The 19,703-nt window shown below is 46.0% G+C and overlaps 1 protein-coding gene across 1 annotated transcript in view; it reads right to left on the reverse strand.

The window, feature by feature from the left end:
* Positions 1–1,151: 1,151 nt before the first annotated feature.
* The window catches only part of KIAA2012 (KIAA2012 ortholog), a 105,823-nt gene continuing 87,271 nt past the window's right edge, over positions 1,152–19,703 (reverse strand). The window contains exons 16-23 of the mRNA XM_054971825.1: positions 18,495–18,588; positions 14,934–15,102; positions 12,257–12,392; positions 11,686–12,062; positions 8,505–8,707; positions 5,369–5,541; positions 3,674–3,893; positions 1,152–2,126 (exon numbers count right to left, since the gene is read on the reverse strand). Coding sequence (XP_054827800.1) covers positions 1,979–2,126; positions 3,674–3,893; positions 5,369–5,541; positions 8,505–8,707; positions 11,686–12,062; positions 12,257–12,392; positions 14,934–15,102; positions 18,495–18,588 — 1,520 coding nt within the window. The 3' untranslated portion in view covers positions 1,152–1,978. The remainder of the gene's footprint in view (positions 2,127–3,673; positions 3,894–5,368; positions 5,542–8,504; positions 8,708–11,685; positions 12,063–12,256; positions 12,393–14,933; positions 15,103–18,494; positions 18,589–19,703) is intronic.

Consider the following 19,703-nt stretch of genomic DNA (forward strand, 5'->3'; position numbering starts at 1 on the left):
GTTTTGGGTGTGACGAGGGCAGGAGAGAAACACGTTGCCTCTGCCTCTACTTTTTTCTGGCAAGGAAAGGGGGGGGGGAGAAACAGAAATTAAGACCAGAGTGTTCCTGTGCATGATTTAACAAATGGTTTAATTGTGAGTAGCTCCCCACCCCCAAGCTGGCACTTAAATGTAAAGTGTTAAATGGACCTTCAACACCACTTGTACTTTCCATGTCCCGCTTCGGATGCCTTTTTGTACACATGCTAAACTTTTTTTAAAAAATTAAAATTTGTTTTCAAAAATCCAGATACGGGGTTAAGTGTTATGTTAACTAAGTCCACACCTACAAGACCTGGGCACTTTTCCAAGCCATCTCTTTCTCTGTCTTCAAATATTCATCGCCTGGAAAGCTGACTGGCCCACATACAAGGGATGAAAGCAGGAAGACAGTCGCGGTTGTGGCAGAGCATGCTGCAGAGGTTAACCTGCCTGACTGGGATCTGGAGGACCCAGGTTCACGTCTCTGCTGGGAAAATCTTGGTTGTCTTGGGACAGTCATTCTGTCTTGGCCCGTCCTGACTCTCAGGAGCGCTGTTCACAAGTTACAGTGAACAGTCTGTGTACCGTGAAGACTTGATTTTTCTTTGTGTGTTGAGTAATTCATGTTACATTCAACACTTGTACAGCTCAATATGTGATTTCAAACTTAAATCTAGGTACTTGTCCCCAGTTTCATTTGTAAAGTGAACCCATGTTGGTTTTTACAAACAGATGTACGTGTATTCACTGTAATGTGAACTGGACGAGGGTTGTGAGATTAGAAGGAAGAAAAGAGAACACACACGGCACCTCAACCTCTCTGGAAGGAGAGGATGAAAACGTAGTAGATAAAGAGATAGCAGGGTCTTGATGTTCAGGAATTTCAGGGCCAGAATGGCCTTCGGTGTGTGTGTGTGTGTGGGGGGGGGGGGGATCTTGGGATTCCAGCTCCTCCACAGCCGAGACATCCTGATCTCTCTGAGAAGGGAATGCAAGAGTGTGGATCTTCTCTCTCTCTCTCTTTTTTTTTAGAAAATTTTTATTAGGTGAGAATATTAATATACAACTTTCAAATAGCATCTCATTATCCTTTCCCCCACCCTTTCCCTCCCCCCCTTTTCCAAGACTTCCAACAGCTTTCCAACCCTATAGCCTAATCTATTCCCAATCTGTCCCCTTTTTCTGTAACTCCTTATCTCATGCTTACTTAACTCTTTTATTCAACTAAGCCCTATCTATTAACTTCAAAAATATTGTTATAAACTTAAAATCTATTATCTATTACTTTATATTAGCTCCACATATATTTAAATTTAAACTAACTAACAGTTGGATAAAATATCTACTTTAGTAATTCTAGCAATATCTGTTAACTCTAAGTCCACTTACATTTGGGCTAACAGTTAGCTAATACTTCACTTCATATGGTAAAGACTCTCTCTCTTCTAATAACAAGTCCATTCGAGTGTGGATCTTCTCCTTATGGTTGCACAGTGCCTAGTCAGTGCAAAGGCCCTCTTTGGAGGCTGAGCATAAGGAACCCAGACCAAATTTTGCCTGTGAGCCACAGGTTTACCTCTGTTCTAGAATAAAGGATCGCTTTTGAATTACATTATACTTCATTAAAAGGTTACTTCTATAAAGGTTACAGAGAATCTGTGCTACTGCAAGTTTCATTTCTCCAACAGTTAGTCCAGAAGTACGCAGAGTTTTTGGTTCCATCTGAGACCAGTCCTCCTATTTCTTGTTTCTAGACTAAGGCTTGGAAGTCATTTAATTTTTGATTTTTTTTGTCCATAAATTAATCAACGGGAGCGGAGTTCTCTTAATACATGGATTTAAACAAACAGACTTGCCCAAATTAAGCAGAGTAATCGAGACAGTGTTGGCATTTTCAGTGAAAAGACGATAATCTGAAATCACTTTTAAAAGAAGTCATTCATCGTTGCCGAGTTCATCAGTCTTCTTTCCCCACCTTTAGAAAGGGATGCTGGAAGTAGGAATAAACCCAGGGGCGCGAAATATCCTGCCGCTGCTCCAGTCCACTGGCTTCCACAAAAAGTTTATGGTGGAACTGCAGCTTCTCTTCCAGCTCTGCCTCTTGTCTGAAAACCAGAGAGGTTAATAGTCAGCAATGAGATCATCTTGCCTCTTTAATTAAAGCTCTGGTCCTTTATTTTGTGTTGCAAAACAATTGTGTGTGTTCTGATGTCTAAAGTGATCGTTGAGCAGGAGTGCAGTTTGGATGCCCACGGCTGAATTCTGAACTGTGACGGGAGTGTTACAGGCTCCATTTGAATGTGTGTCGATTCTCAACCTTGGTTGAGGTCTGGTCTGCCCAGTGATGTCACCTTAAAGATGCCGAATAGGGAACCCTGAAATGTTCATTTTGAAGCACCACCAGCAGATTTTTCAATCCCCTACCATTCCTAAAAGATTCGGAACCAGTACTCACCGGCCTCTCAGGACTTTTCAGACTGAGAGTTCTTTCAGTTCTTCCTGAGAGACCCGTGTGCTGGTGAACAACAACAACAACACGCCCATTGTGAAGGAATTGCTGCTTTACCCTCACTAACCACAGCTAATCAGAGTTGCTGGTAAAAAGCAATTCTTACAAGCAACAATAGCTGTACATCCACGGGTGTGCAGGCAAGATGGCTACACTAGTGTCATGGATGCTTACTGGGTGCCTCACATTGGATTGTGCTCACCTGTGACACCAGCCTGAATTATGTCGCTGGTCTCCATCTCCCCTTTCTGCATACTCATCACTTTCTAGATATGTTCTGGAGAGAGGCTGGGCCACCACTGGTATCACTGGGCTTGGATCCATTTTTGCAGTGGCGTTCTCCATGGCAGATGCCGTGCTCTTGTTGCAGCATGCCTTCCTCTGGCACGGGCTCTCATTGTGAAAATGCTGGGCTGGCATCACTGGCAAATGGCTAGTGCTGGAGGAACCGGGCCCGTAACAGAGCACCACTCCTGCAGTGGTGGAAAGGGCTGCGGAAATGCACGAAAGGCTTAGGGTCCACCACACAGGCCAAGGGTTATCACTGCAGGTACCTAGCAGTACTTGAGTGCTAAGAGGCAGCTGCAACAAGCACCACAGGAACAAGGCTTCGCATGGGGAAGATGTGCCCAACGAGCATCTGGAAAATCATTTTGGACCATACGTATCTTTCTCAAGGCAGGTGTATAAAGAATAAGGCCACACTCACTGCTGCGCTATCAGGGCTTTTTTCTGGGGAAAGAGGTGGTGGAACTCAGTGGGTTGCCCTCGGAGCAAATGGTCACATGGCTGGTGGCCCCGCCCCCTGATCTCCAGACAGAGGGGAGTTAAGATTGCCCTCTGTACTGCAGCGCAGAGGGCAATCTCAACTCCCCTCTGTCTGGAGATCAGGGGGCGGGGCCACCAGCCATGTGACCATTTTCAAGAGGTTCCGGAACTCCGTTCCCCCGCATTCCAGCTGGAAAAAAGCCCTGCTCACTGTAATGCAGAAGATTTGCCCAGGGGAAACAATACTCGCTGCACACCCAGCCAGGTAAGCATTTCAGTTTGATCTGTGTCAAGCACTGGGTTCTGTTCAGACTAGCCTGATAGTTAACACGTAGCACTGTAAATAAAGGTTTTTTGGTTCATTCGGCTGTGTACCTTGCCAGCAACAGCGCCTGCTTCCTTGCTTCCTCCAAGGCAAGTCTAGTGGCTTCTTCTGCCTTCCTCCTCCTCTGCTCAGCCTCACGTCTTGCCCTCTCTTCCTCCTCTCGTTTCCGTTTCTCGTATTCCACCCGCTGTTCTTCGGCCATCTCAGCTAAGTGTCGGCGTTCTTCTTCTAGCCACATTTCCCTATCTTTCTGTCTGCGTTTCTCTGCTTCTGAAGATGGTCACAGATTTATTAGTTGCTGTGATCTGTTCAAAGTTTAGAGATTATTAAAATGCTCATGGAACGGTCTTGGAGAGCTGCTATTTACCTTGTGGGGCAAAATATAGCTGCTTGTAAATAGCAGTTCTGCTGGACCATTTCTTGTTGGCAAAACAGCACAGGGGGGGAAGGTTTGATCCACTTTGTCCCCCAACCCCGGGCCCAGTTCAAATGGGGCAACACCAGTTCTTTAAAAAGAGGAGCCACTTGGCAGTTACGGGTGTGGAGCTCCCAGGAAGGATACTTGCTATTTGGCACTGAGATTCAAGACTTCTTGACATTTGTTTTAATGCCCACAGGTGTTACGGCAGCGGGGAATGGATGAAGGCAAGTGTTCCCTTCTATTTATTTGGCGCTTAGAGGAGAAACCTTTCTCAGATCTGCGCTTCCATATTTCAAAATTCATGGCGATGCAAAACAGCCAAATAGGATGTTTCCAAACATCTTCATTTAAACACAAGTTAAGCAAGCTACAGTTTAGGGTCTCAGACTATGAGGGGCTTCTGAATAGGATGGGATTTTTTAGTGATGTTATGATGCCTCTTAAACTTAGCTTGGGGACTCAACACTGTCTTAATACAGCCCTGGTTACAAAACATGAAAAGATGGAAGGGAATAAAGAAAGAATGAGAAAAGGTCTATGGAGAAATGGGCAAGATTACAAGGAATTGTTTTTAAAAACTGAAAGCCTGCAGCCCAATCCCATGAAAAGTTTATAGTGCAGTCCTATTCAGAGTTCCTCCGGTCTCATCCCATTGAAATCAAGGATCTTAAATGAATTCTGCCTGGGGTTGCTCTGCAAGGGTGCCTACGGTGTTTAGCACATCTGTCCAGGACTGATTGCTGAAATATATTCGCAAAGAAAAATGGAAGGGGTTTGGTTTTTCTCCCCTTTGGAGAAGCAGAGACTTGATAAATGGGTTCAAATACAGGAAGAAGGGTCAGTCGTGAGAAGAAAACAAAAAGGGCGTAAAACACATCCAAAACAGTTGGAGCTGGATGTTAGAAGGGCCACCTGAGAGCATCAGAAAAGGATGTCTGGTACCTGTCAGAATCCACGTCAGTGAAGGCCAAAGAGAGCTGGATTTTTTTTAAAAAACACCCTGCGGGGGCAGCTGAAAATGGGAGGCACTGAAAAGTTTCAGTATTTCGAGACCAAAATAGCAGCCTGGTCTACTCATCCCACGCTTGAGATAATGGGTTGGATCCAGTGGCAAATGCCTGCTCGTGGAAGGGGTGGCTGTACCCACCCGAGCACTTGGGAGCTCCTAGATCCACCGTGGAGGTGAGCCCCAAGGCTACTCAATGGAGCATGGATTCTGCTCCCCACCTTGTGAGTAAGAGACCGCCCTTCGCTCCTAGAGACCCCCAGGTGGCTCTGATCTGCAGCTCCCAGCCCCTTCGCATCAAGGCCGGCCGTAGCGCACCTGCGCGGCCTTGTTCCTCCTCCTCCTTTTTCTTCTGAGCTTCTAGAAGCTTCCGGCGCAGTTCCTCTTGCTGCTGTCGGAGGCGTTCTTGGGCTGCCTTTTCTGCTTGGAGTTTCCTGGCTGCTTCCTCCTCCTGCCGCCGGCACTCTTCTTCTAGCTGCCGCTTTCTTAAACTGAAACAGGAAAAAGGGGGCTCAGCAGACAGGCCCACGTAGATCATTTACTGGCAAAAAAAGAAGAAACGGGAGGCATTTCGTTGGCACCCCTTATAATAAGAGGAGCAAGAGGAGAATGGCAAAAATAGACGGGCGGTGTATCCTAGATGTGAAAGAAGGGAAGAATAGAAATGAAGGAAATATTTACTGGTCTAGCTCAGAGTTTTGTGTGTGTGTTTTTTGGTTTAATGTGCAACCAGACACAAAATGTACAGTTCTAGGATAAACTGAGCAGGTTCCATAACAGTTCTGTGGATCAGAGACTGAAGTAATGCAAAAGTTGTTTCCTATAAGCTGGTGTGAAAAACTCTAGAACTTCCGACCGATCAAACAGGGCTAGAGTATCAGACTAGGATCTCAGAGAACTCGGTTCAAATCCCCCCTCTGCCATGGGAACTTGCAGGGGGACCTTGGGTCAGCTACTCCCAGCCTAACCTACCTCACAGGATGGTTGTTGTGGGGATAAAATGGAGGCGAGGAGACCGGTGTAAGCCACTTTGGGTCCACTCCCCATTGAGGAGAAAAGCAGCAGATAAATATCTAAATAGATAAATAAGCACACCCCTTCCTCCACCTGCCAAAGACTCCCCACAAACTCCCCTGCACCTTTTCAGACTGTTAGCCAGCGTTTTCCAGGATGAAGGAAACCATCCTGGAATATGGGGACCAAAAGGACACGTGTCGAGGCCCGCAAGTCTTGTATTGAGGACGTGCATCTGGTTTTTTCTCCCTCTTAGCAGTTTTTTTAAATCTCTCCAAATAAAGTTTTGCTGGAATTTATCATGCCTCTTGTATGAAGCTTGAATATAACACAATTCAGAGTTAATGCTAACAGATTCTGAATTATGAAGATTTTGTCCCACTCTAGGTTACTAAATGTTATATAACGTGACAAGTAGCAAAGCTCTGTGTAGTTCCAAATTTTCCTCTAAAAATCCTTGGTGTGACATGCAGCCCTGATTTCTCAGATTCAAATGGATGAGCTCGTTTTTGTCAATACTGAACTTTAGTTGCTTCAGGTTTGGACACTGAATAGTGAAAAACTTTGAAACCCTAGAAGTACCGCATTCTGATGTCAATTGTTCAAGTCGGAATAGAATGCAAACAACGTTGCCCATTTCCCTGTCTAGTTTGGAAGTCTTGGGGGAGGGAAGGGGTGTTGAATGGGATGCACCAGACATCAAAGGCAAGATCCACCCCGAGTGCAAAACAAAGGGCCAAAGTACACGTCGCATCGACCACAGCATCGCCCTGAGAAATGGCAGCAGGGCACCAGCTGCAAGTGCCGACAGGAACTCTGTACAGAAGCGTCACAGGGGTCCAATTCTGGTTGGGGGATTATGGTGCAGGGGGAGGAGGCGCTCCTGTTTTTCCCTTGTGCCGTTTCCCTGAACTGAAATGACACAGGGGGGTGTTATTTCTCCCACTGGGGTGCTGCCCATGCAAACATTCAGTGCGCATTCAGCCACCTGGCAGGGCCAATCAGAGCCCCCCCCCGGGCCATTTGGGGTCAGGAAAATAGTGCAGCGGGGGAGGCAGGAGCCGCCTCCTCTTCCCATGGCACAGTCCCAACCGGCGCAGAAGCCTCCTCAAAAGCCAGGAGCCAGAATGTGCACGTGCAGTTGAACTCTCGTCCCCCAAAGTTTCAAAAGCAGTTTGGTACACCGCAAAGTTGCGACTTGAGGGCATGTGTGTACATACAAACACAACAGCTCTGAGAACAGCAACAGCAACAAAACATCTTCCGAGTTCCGACCAGTATTTTCCGGATGGTTTCCTGTGATGCTGCACCCGTACTTCATCCACCAAATGAGCCAGTCCCTCCTACTGCAGGGCCAGAGGCCGCTGCCGTTTCTAGGAGTGGCACGTTGAGGAGCTTCATGCAAATCTGCCTGATTTCTGCTGATGTTAGAATGTGGCATCTTGTGGTGATTCTCAGTGAAAAACACCACTCCCCAGAAATTCCTTGAGTATACATAGTGAGCTAATATTTAAAACAGATTTCTTAGCAGCCTTGCCTGTGAAACGGGAGCAAACCCGGCCCAGTTCATTCCGTACCCACTTTTCCAGATAATGGTTGTTGTGGGTTTTCTGGGCTGTATTGCCGTGGTCTTGGCATTGTAGTTCCTGACGTTTCGCCAGCAGCTGTGGCTGGCATCTTCAGAGGTGTAGCACCAAAAGACAGAGATCTCTCAGCTGCTGTCGAAACGTCAGGAACTACAATGCCAAGACCACGGCAATACAGCCCAGAAAACCCACAACAACCATCGTTCTCCGGCCGTGAAAGCCTTCGACAATACATTTTCCAGATAAGTTTGATGGCATTAAAAGTGGTTTCAGTGTCTTCAGGGTTTGAAAGGAGTCCACATAACTACACCTGGTTCTCTGCCATGGCGGCACTAAAAGTAGGGCTAGGAAGCTGCCTGTACAGGCTTCCTCCCATAAACATTGGGATCTGGGCCAAACTGGACGATCCCTCTGCCACGAGTCAGTTCAGCTTTCCTTGAATAGACAGATGTTGTGCCTAACCAACATTCCCGATGCACTGGGCCTGATTCAGCTTGGGGACACACGGCAGGGGGAAGAGAAGCCTTAGTTTTCTGTCCCATGCTGTTCTGGGGAACTGAAACAACCGCGGGGTAACCCTATTTGCCCCTCTGTGGAGCTCCACCTGCTCAAAGCAGTGCAGAAGGGAAAGCTGAACCCCCTCCTTCCCCACTGTTATTTCATGCCAAATCAGCCCCATCCCCTTGGGAATGTGATTTCTCTGACGTAACGTTTGTCTGGGACCTCTGACCCAACTTGTTGAAGATGGATCCTCTCGTTTAGTATCCTCTAGGACGGCTATTCAAGCGCCCAAGGAAGCAGTGCCTTGGGTAGAGTTCCACCCCTTGTCTAACTGGATTACTCTTCCTACGAACCGAATCTCCTCGATTCTCCGCCGTCGTTCCTCTTCCATTTCTTCCTTCATGCTCTCCATGCGCTCCTCCTCCTCCCACTGCTTCTGCTTGAGCTCCTCTTGCTCCCTTCGCCTTCTCTCTACCGCCAGCCGTCTCTTCTCTGCCCTCTCCGCTATGATCCTCTCCCGTGATAATCTCTCCTCTCCTCTGGTTTCGGGGAGAACCTGTATGGTAAAAAGAGAGAGTGTATTACTGTACACAGCACACTGTGCTCTGGCCTCATTATCGTGTGAAATATTTGGGATCAGGGATTTTTTTCAGGGGGAATGCGGGGGAACGGAGTTCCGGAACCTCTTGAAAATGGTCACATGGCTGCTGGCCCCGCCCCCTGATCTTCAGACAGAGGGGAGCTGAGATTGCCCTCCGCGCCCCAGTGGGGCAATCTACATTCCCCTCTGTCTGGAGATCAGGGGGCGGGGCCACCAGCCATGTGACCATTTTCTTCGAGGGCAACCCACTGAGTTCCACCACCTCTTTCCCCAGAAAAAAAGCCCTGCTTAGGATCAACTAGACATGCATCAGCACATGGAGGCACATCAGCTGATGCACAGGAGAGCAATCAGTTCCCCTCCGTGGCCATTTTGGCTCAGGAAAACAGGATGGGGAGGGGAGGCTGAAGCCCCTCCTCCTTCCACGCTGCACTTACAAGCTGAATCCCGCTCCACAGTGCTTGGGAACATTTGTTCCCTGATGTTCCGCATCACATATTGTCTCGTTGAGCCCTTTAAAATCCTCAAACCGAGTGCCACCTGCAGAAGATAAATGTCTGGTCTCTGCTGTGACTGTGTTAAGACACGTTTCTAGAGACAACTCAGATCTCAGGATGCAACTAGATGAGACCAATGGGAGATTCCTGTTGTCATTAAAAAGCAGACAGCAGCTGTGAGGAGTGGGGGGGGGGGGAATGCGGATTTGGACTTTATGGGTTTGAAAGTCAAGATTTTGAAGGACGTTCCATTTCTAGTCCGGAAAAGACGTTTTAAGTATAAAAAGTTTGCAGCTCTTCTGAGGGACCATGGAATAAAGTACAAATGGTTATTCCCGGAAGGAATATGGTTTAGATATAAAGATCAGGCCTATAAGATATTATCAGAAGATCAACTAAAGGTTTTTGAGGAGAAAAACCCGGAATTCTGCTGCACCGAGAACGAAGAAAAGGAGAAGCTGGAGGGGGGGGAGGAGGAGGAGAGCACCGCAACTTTACACAAAGGGTGATAAACACATGGAATTCGTTGCCACAGGAGGTGGCGGCAGCTACAAGCATTGCCAGCTTCAAGAGGGGACTGGACAAATATATGGAGCAGAGGTCCATCAGTGGCTATTAGCCACAGGAGATAGATGGTATTCTCTTTGTGGGGAGGTGGTGCTCTGTTGTCTTGGTGCTGGAAGGAAGGCAGTGGGAGGGCTTCTGGTGTCCTGGCCTCACTGACAGTCCTTTAGATGGCACTGGATTTCTAGCCACTGTGTGTGACAGAATGTTGGACTGGATGGGCCACTGGCCTGATCCAACATGGCTTTGCTTATGTTCTTATGTTCTTAACAGCGGTTGCACAGAGAGAATTGCGTCCGGGACCTAGAAGGGGGAGGAAAGTTTAATCAGAATTTGAAATGCCTATTCTCTGTATGATTAACCACTCCATCATTATCCTATGGAGCTATTTTTGTATTATGACAGTATGAAGGGAAAACATTGAAGTGTAGTGTTTAGTGTTTAGTGTTTGTAGGTCATCCCCCCCCCTTTTCTTTTTCCATCCCCTTTGTCCCTTCCCTTTCCCCTTTCCTTGTGATAGTCTTGTGTAGTGCTGTGTAGTGTTTTGTAGTTTGAAAAATAAAAAATTTATAAAAAAAAAAAAGGAGTGGGGGGGGGGGAACTGGACCGACGTTCCAGCATTTTCCCAGTTTAAATTGGCTGCTGGTGCCGCTGCTTGCCCCGATGGAAGAAAAGCACACGGACTCCAAACTGGTACTAAGACAGATCACAGATCTCCGGCCATCTGTTCTAGGTGATCTCTTAGCTACTAAGTGTAATCTGGATCCCTAGCTGCTTTTGAAAGCGGATGGGACATGGTTCACGGATAGGGAATTTGCATGCCAAAAGTCCCAGATGGTCCTTGGCATCTCCGGTAAAAAAGACAAGGCAGAAGAGGGTGAGAAAGACTCCGCCTGGGAATCTGGAGAGTCACTGCCGAAGCAGACAGTGCGACCTTGACAGGTCAAAGGTCAGGCTCAGGTAAGGAAGCTGTTCACTGGCTCCTTGGAGGGTTTTTGAGAACACCTCCCACATAGCTAGAAATGACCTTGAGCCTAACTGGGGGGGGTCTTTCCCATGAAACTGGCACCCCACCTTTTGCAGTACTGGTGGTTCTGATTCCACCAGAAACTCCCATGGGATTGGCCTCCCCATACCAGCAGAGGGGGCTGCTAACAGCAGCCCCTCCCCAACTGGAAAGACATCTCCCAGTTCATTAGCATTTATTGCTAGTGGCCAAGCCAAGACGTAGGCCGTTTCCACGCGTCTTACTTCTGCCGGAACATCGCGGAAGACAGCGTCTTTATGCGCGGAATCGTGCCAGGAAGATGCTGTCATCACGGAAGACAGCGTCTTCTCACGTGAAATCGCACCAGGAAGACGGAATTTCGTGCAAAAATCCTGGATGACAGCGTCTTCCTGGCGCAATTTCGCACGCAAAGGCGCTGTCTTCCGCGATGTTCCGGCAGAAGGTAAGATGTGTGGAAACGGCCATAGGGTAGCAAAGTTTGTAACAGCGTTTTCCACCAGGCTCATAGTGTTTAGGGTGACTAGGAGAGTTCAGTTTGTGTTGCCACGCTTTTCTCAGTGTGATTTTTTTGTTTCATATGGAGGAAAACCCTCCAAATATAAGAGGGTGCCTAATAGACCGTTTCCCCGCCATTGGCAAAAATGGAAAACATTCCACCAACAAGACTTGAGAATATTTTTGTCATTTGTTTGTGGCATGTGGCAGCCCACTTCAAAGTGAGCCACAGCTCAGAAAACTCTGGTGCAAAGGTGAGTGGGAACAAATTTGTATCTGCTGAGCATGAGGCTGTGTTCCATGCGATATCTGAAAAGAATCGTCTCTTCTGTGTCTCCCCGTCTGACAGTGAAGAGGGGCGCTCTTACCTCTGGCAGCTCGCTGCTGGGCATGATGCTAGCCTGGGAACCAATTGCAGGGGAAACTATTGGGTGGGCTGCAACGGGGGTCTCAAGAGCAGGAGACCCAGAAGGACAGTCTACATCTGCGGGGAAAGCCTGCCCACTTCCGGGAGGCAAGGGGCTCTCTTCCATAAGACAGCGTGAGGAAGGAGGAGGGCTTTTGTCCAACGCTCCTCCCAAGGTGTCCTCTTCTGTGCCAGTAATAATCTGCTCCCCTTCCGCATCCGCTTCCTTCCTCTCTTCCTCTTCCTCAGTTTTGTCCGGCGTCTCTGATCTTCTGACATCTGGCTCCTCCTTGGAGAAAGAAGCTGTTTTTCCAAAAGCCTTTTTCTGCTTTGGTTTTCCTGTAAAAAGAAGCATTTCAACGATAACACCAATGATGTGTCAAGCAATTGTGGTGCAAGGATTTCTGGGTGTCACAGATACATAGGATTTGGGGGTGGGAGGGGGCTTCAGGTCCAAACTTACAGTGGTATTTCCTTCCGACACCTGTTGTCTGGGGCATTAATGGTTATAAAAAACACCCCTGCATTCATACCTACAACGAACTCTGCCCGGTTTTGCCGTTTATCTTTCTTCAAGCTCTTTTTCTGTGCCTTTGATTCCGGCCCAGTCTTTCTCAGCTCAGGTTTCTTCTGCCTGGTCATTAATTTGTTTTCTAAACCATCTCCAGCCTAAAAATAAGTAAACAAGCAAATTGCTATGTTAGTGATTGGATAAATATGTTAGTGCTGTATACTGACTGGCTTCTCTTTTTCAACTGACTCAAAGCAGTCTTGGGCAGTCTGGGAGAGTTCTGGTCCGATTCTGAACGAGCTCATCCTCCTGTTGGAAGGGGTATGGCTGCTGCATTGTGCCTGGAACCTAAGAAGAGGTGGTGGGTACAGGGGGGAAAGGGGGAGATCATCTCTCTCTCTCTCTCTCTGCAAGGAAAAAAATGGGTCAGTGCTCCAAAGAACAAAGGGAGAATTGATGTCATTTATTTCACTATACACATTTATAACCCACAATTCTCAACCAAAATTGGTTTCCTTAAGGCAGTTTATATAAAACAATATAAAAGAAACTGCCATCAGATGTGGCAAAATAAAATAAATAAATAAAAATAAACTGACCAGGAACTGACCTCGCTGTATTCAGCCCAAATGAGTTTGTTCTCCTCTTGGGTCTGGCTTTGAAACACGTCTTGACAAGTCTGTAGCAGCAGCTGGCACGGTACTAACTAGCAGTCCCTGCTCTTGCTCGTGCACTTTCCTTTTATTCCTATTCCTCTTCCCTCTCTGTCATTCCATCAAGCCAGTAAACAGTTTCTGGCTATTTCCACCACAAAAGACACAAGGAGTGGGACCGCTCCTACTCGCCTCCCCTTAACTGGGAGTAAAATAAGCGACTTTGCCAGCCTGCCTTGAGTAAAAGAGCTGACCTTGCCCAGCATCTGTCAACAAGATGGTTAACCAAGGCCTCTCTGTGATGGACTGGTGGGCCTTTAGCCCCATAAAGAATTGGTCAGGGTTGCATTTCTCAAGGAAAGATTCTCTCACTTGGGATTTATCTAATATAGACTATTTGGAATTGCTCTCCAAAGACTCACATTGCCAATCTGCCGGACTGCGCACAAAACTCCCAGCCAGGATACCTTCCCTCTGGGACCTTCTTGGTATTATTTCCCAGGACTCTGGTTCAGCCACTTTAATCAGTCACCGCCCCCCCCTGCCCTACCCTTTTTCTGCGCCTGGAAAGATGAAAATGTTTTCTCTTTGGACCTGACTACTTGCCCTATAACTGGGGCCAGAATCTGTCCCAAAAGTGGGCTTCTGCCTGCCCCAAACTACCCCATCTTGTAAGCTGCAGAAGTATCCACTGATAAATGTTCCCCTGCCTTTGTTTCCTGTGGGCCACTTTTGGATTATTGCTGCCCAGACGCCTCTAGACCCCTGCCTGGGGGACTGAATCTTCCCTCAGACCTGCACAGGTAGGCGGCTAAGGCCATCTCTCTCTTGCTGTACCCCTTGGCCTCTCACCGCCTCTATTAAAGGGAGTAACTTGTACAGTGTTTGGATGCTGTATTTTAGCAGGATTTTTTGTGCTGAATATTACAGGGAATGCTTAGTATTATTCTGACCACTCGAGTTTGATAGTCCATAGTATTATAATTTATTACCCTCAAGAAACTTTACTTCTGTTTTCTCTCTATCCAGATTCTTGGTACTCCTTCCATGTTTGTAAAGGTGCCTTGCTGCTTTGGGCAGAAGCTCTTGACAGGCTTCTTCACTGAAAGTTTTTCTTCTTCACACTCACACTAGCCCAGTGTGAATTTAGGCCTGAACTGGACAGTGAGCTATGTGCACTAGACCACATGTATTTTCCTGAGCATATATAATAACACATCTCTGGTCACCAAGAAACCTCTCCCATCCCCAACAATTAATCCAGTTTTAAACTTTCTTTTTAACAGAGTGATCAATGTATGAATGCATGAGCATAAATAACCAGCTTTTAAAACTAAAGAAGTGGATAAGCTGTCCCGAAGTGGAGGGGGGAGCAAGACTGATAGCTAAGCCGTCCAATACACTGATAAGCACGCCTGTCATTTCGTATGCAAACATGGACTCATCCTACTACTGGGGCAATACATCTCTGTTAAACCACCCACTAAATGTCAATCAATCAATTGGAACTGGAATTGTTTTATCTATTTGCTACCTTGTTTTTATACTGTGATGAGCCTGATTGCAGGGAGAGCAGAATATAAGTGCAATCAATCAGATAAATAAATCTTTATTAAAACAGTCCTAGACCAGCATAAAACATAACAGCGGTCATAAATTCAGGAGCTCAAAGGTAAAAACAACCCGCTAATTGTTATTTAAGCGTTTATAATTTTATTATTTGATTACTTGCACTAATTAACAGGCCCATAGTTCTTTGAATCACTTTCCCGCTTCTGCTTCAAGGAAGGCATGTGGTGGCTCCTCCCATCAAGCAATGGGGCTAGACACTTCGGTGTTTGACAGAGAAAGTCCAAATGACATGACTATCTGTGACGGTAAAGATATAACAATATGGTAAGTAATAGACAATTGGCTGCCTATTAACGGTCCTCCAGAATGTCACCTTACTTAATCTTAGGTCAGACCTGCTCCCCAAATTCTCTGGCCCCAGACTGGTCTCCTATGAGTTGTCAAGAGAATTTAACGGCATAGTATTAAACGTACTGAGCTACGATCAACGCTCCTCCTTCGTAAGCTGGGGTTTTCTGGCAAAGTTGTGTCGTCATCTTTTCCGGCCTCCACTTGCTCTTCGGGCGAGCGTATGCACATTCCTGGGCTCTGCCTAAGCTCCTTGCTGAGGCCAGGAAACTCCAAGACTGCTGCATGAGGGATCCTTTGAAAAAGCAGGACAGAAGGACCAGACCAACTTGCAAGAAGTGATGACCATTTTTGTTTTGCATTGGAAAAGGAGCAGAAAACAACAGCATCAACACTGTGGGCAACCCCTTCGACCTATGTTTGATTTTATACACTTGCAAGCTATGAAATCCCTTGATAGACAATTCATGTAATTGTAGGGATCCCAGCAGGGAGCTGTTTTGCTCCTGTCTTACTACAAAGGAAAGCAAGAATGATCCCCCTGTAGTATTAATGGTGATCCCAAGACTCTTCTATGTAGTAAATGATAAAAGGCCAGTTACCAAAATACTCTTAGCACTTTTCATCTCATGACGTCCCAAAGTCCTCCACAAAAGGTTTATGGCTTCACTTTAGAAAAATGTGGGGCACCGACAACTTCCACTCGAGCCAACATCAGCACAGCAATAAAATACAGTTGTGATGCTATAGGTGCCTTTATGAGGAAGAGGGAACAATGGGGCCAGAAGAGGGAAGGGAAGCCAGAGTTCTTGGGGGAGAGGGGAAAACTGGAGTCAGGGAAGGAGTGAAAATAAGAGCTGGGATTGGAGGGGATTCCCCACTCCTTCACTTGAAGCCAGCTGGGTGGCCTTGGGTAAGTCACAGCTCTCTCAGAGCTCTCTCAGTCCCACCCACCTCACAGGGTGATTGTTGTGGGGATAATAATAACACACTTTGTAAACTGCTCTGAGTGGTCGTTAAGTTGTCCTGAAGGGTGGTATATAAATCGAATGTTACCATTATTATTATTCCACTGTAGATCTAAAGTGGTCATTCTTTCTGCTCAGGGTTCCCTGTGAATGACAGCTCTGTGAGAGGGTCCGTGGCACTGATGGTTAAGAACAGGTGGAGAACTGGGGGCGGGGGGGGGGGAGCTCTGAGCCTTCACTTTATATTGAACATTGACTACTACTACGGCTGTTGAGGAGAAGCAGAGCTCAGAGGAGCAGCATGTGGACATCAACCTATAAAGGACACACATATATAAATGACATACATACATAAACCTGGGTTCATCTGAAACCACCTGGATCCAGCCAGATAGGCTGTTTCAAGAAGCAGCTCATTTCTTTCCCCCTCAGAAATCCTCAGACCACCACGATAACGATGCTCAGAAAGCACCTTCTCCATTGCTTAGCTGAACTTCAGAGGTTTGTCAGCATCAAAACAATATTGTTTACCTGTCAACTGATTTTATTATTCTGACCCACTTTGAGAAATATTATGGCTGAAAAGCAGAATGCAAATACTGTAAATAACAGATCCAGAGCTGTGTTAGTCTGTAGCTGCAAAATAGTAAAGAGTCCAGTAGCACCTTTAAGGCTAACCAACTTTATTGTAGTAGTATAAGCTTTTGAGCTCTCTTTGTCAGATGAAGTCTTAAAGGTGCTACTGGACTCTTTACTATAGATAACAGGGATCTCTCATGAAGAATTCTCAGCACCTTGCCAAACTACAATCCCCAAAATTCTCCAGGGGAAGCCATGAAAGTCAAAATGGCATGAAAAACAATAGCAGTTTGTGATGCAGAAATGCCCAGTGTTGATGGAAGTGAGTCACTGTCCGCAACAGCAATACATTTCCCCCCAACAACGGTATAGTTTGTAACTTCCAAGTTTGCGCCAAAGTCACAATCTAGTCACAATTGTTAACTGCGGCAGAAGCTTCCTCTGCTGTAAATCCAGGTCACTTGGTAAGTCTTGTTGCAAATACATTTTGGGATTATAAACAAGGAACATCTCACAATGACTTCTAATTTTCTATGTACAATCTTCCAAAAATTCTTGCACTCCTGAACAAGGCCATCGTATGTGGAATGTCCCCAACTCTTCTCCATATTTCCAGTATCTGCCATTATCCCCCTTTACTTTTGCTAATCATACTGGGGTCATATACCTCCTACAACAAACCTTTAAATAATTCTCTCTCATCTCGAAATTCACAGATATTTTAGGGATCCTCCAAAGTTACCTTTCCCAGTCTCTTATTGAAATTGTAAATCCTGAATCCCTTTCCTGTTTTGCTTTCCATTTCGCTTAAGTAATGGTTTATATGGACTATGAATAAAATCTTAGTATATTGGAACTTTTGATCAAAAAGCCGAAGATCTATTTCAGAATACAGAGATGCATGGTCTTTGAAAGGAGTGATTTTAGAAATGAACTTGTTAATTTAATTTAATTTAATTTATTCAATTTATAGTCCACCCTCCCTAGTAGGGACCTGAACGGTTGGCCGTTCTTAGCTACTGACCGATCAAACAGGAAGTAAGCTCTACAAAGCAAAAGACGGCAGCCATCTTGTAAACAAGGAAATATTTCTGTGCCTTTCAAACCAGTTACGGGTTGTTAAGATCTCCTTGGGTGGCCTCACTCCACAAGAGTGGAGCTCAACAGCTTTCAGTCCCAAGCCAGAGTTGCATTCCAAGGCCGATTCCGCACAGCTTACCTGAAGCCGGAACGTTGCGGGAAGTTGCGGAACATGCCAGCAAAAACGTGGAAGATCGCGTTTTCTCGCATGAGTTTTGCGCGATGTCCGCGTTTTTGCCGGCATGTTCCACAACGTCCTGGCTTCAGGTAATCCGTGCAGAATCAGCCCAAGTATGTGTTCCTGTGCTGGCCAGTGTGCACTTTTGCACAAGTGACTTATATTGGGGGCTATAAATGTTCCATATTTAAACTACCTGGCCTGAAAAAGTAATATTTTATATTTATGAGCCATAATTTTTATGCGTGTGTAATAACAAATTAGACCACTGAGAAAGGCCCAGAGGCCCAAAACGCATTTGGTCTCTGTATATGTGCAATCAATTTGGTGACTAGGTTCTTTTATATGTGCCAACAATTTTGTGACTCAGTGTCACTGATGTTACCAGATCTCTAGGTTTTTAACTTTGTTCCATGGTTTTTAATTGCACTGTGCAATAAATAATTATATTTCTTTTATATTTTATTTTATATTTTCTTGGCCATTCAACCTTATCGGTTCCTTGTTTATCAGGTTGGGTTTTTTCCCTCTTGTTTTTTTCTAGGATTTTGGAGACCCAGGTTTGAATCCCCACTTTGCTATGCAAGTTCTTTGGGTGACCTTCTATCAGTCAGGCACTGTAAGCCTAACCTACCTCGTAGGGTTGTTGTGAGGACAAGTGGAGGAGAGGAGGACAATATAGCCACTTTGGGTCTCTATTTGTGGAGAAAGGCAGGGTGTAAGGGAAATACATTGAGAAATCCCAAGAGATCCAGAATTCGAAAATGTTTTGAATGGTAAACGGATGCATCAAATTTGCCCCTCACTACTGAATACAAACTATTCTCCTGTATTTGCAAAATGTAACATAGGAAAAAGAGGCTGCTTATTTCATATACTTACACCTCTGATTCAGGAGCCGCCCACTGGCTTAAGCCTGGCTCCAAAAGTGAGAAACGTTCTGGCCGAGGTGAGTTCTCCATCTGTTTCCCTGTAGCTGCAAAGAAGGCAGGGGGAAGATTTAACTTGGTATGACGAGCTGCGGCCAAGTGCCCCTTGCCTGGGATTTGCAAGCAGGCGGAACCGGGCACAAGTATGAAAGCAACTACTCCGGCTTCCTGCCACTCAAGCCGCTGGTTCCGGCTTTGGGTGGAAACCTGCCCGTTTCTACGGAGTGCTTCTCGATTTCCTGCTCTGCTCTGATTCTAGTGTTCTGAATCAACAGTTTTCTGACTTTATTTAAATTATTGGTATACCTGTCTTTATCGCACACTGTAAAACATTTTAATGCTAACATTATTATGGTGTGATTTTTTTTCACTGTTGATTGTTGTTTTTACTGTTTTATATAGTTGTACATCAGCCTGATATTTTTGAAAAGCGTCTTCAAATTCAGCAAAGGATTATCTGCCCCTGAGCCGTCCAGATAGATTAGAAAAAGCATCTCCAACAACAGCATCGAAATGTTAGAAGTTCCTTATTGCCAGTGGAGGGTGCTGTGGTCCCAAGCATGCACAATAAGATTTAGCCAGACAGTACCAAGAGCATCCCTTAATTTATGCCATGGGGAGGAACGGCAGATTGCAAAAACCTTGGCTTTAGCTTTGGAACGAAGCACGACTAGAGAAGCGTTTCTAGGTCATAAATTCTTCCCTGGCTCTCAACTATCTTATCTGGACAAAACTTCACAAGGGAGGAAGTGCTCACTGGCCACAATCCAACACATTAATGTCAACGAGCGTAACCTAAAAGTGTGCTAGATCATAAGCAGTGAATACTCTAACTGGGAATATTCATGGAACACTCCTAAACAGGGCTACTTGGAAACAAGCCTCTTTTTATTGACGAGGGTTTGCTCCCAGTCCCAGGAAAGCGTTCTTAAAACTGCAAGCTTGGAGAGCAACGAGATCCATTCTGGGGCAGGACGTGGGTGGCAGCGGTTCAGTTCCCTGCTGCATCATGGAAGCACCTTGGGCCAGTCACACCCTCTCAGCATGACCTGCCTCACAGGGTTGTTGTCAAGATAAGATGGAGAAGGGGAGACCAATGTAAGATGCTGGGGTCCCCCTTGGGGAGAAAGGTAGGGTAAAATGAAACAATAATTCTAAGCAG

The sequence above is a fragment of the Eublepharis macularius genome, chromosome 2 (assembly GCF_028583425.1).
Source record: "Eublepharis macularius isolate TG4126 chromosome 2, MPM_Emac_v1.0, whole genome shotgun sequence".
NCBI classification, from domain to species: domain Eukaryota; kingdom Metazoa; phylum Chordata; class Lepidosauria; order Squamata; family Eublepharidae; genus Eublepharis; species Eublepharis macularius.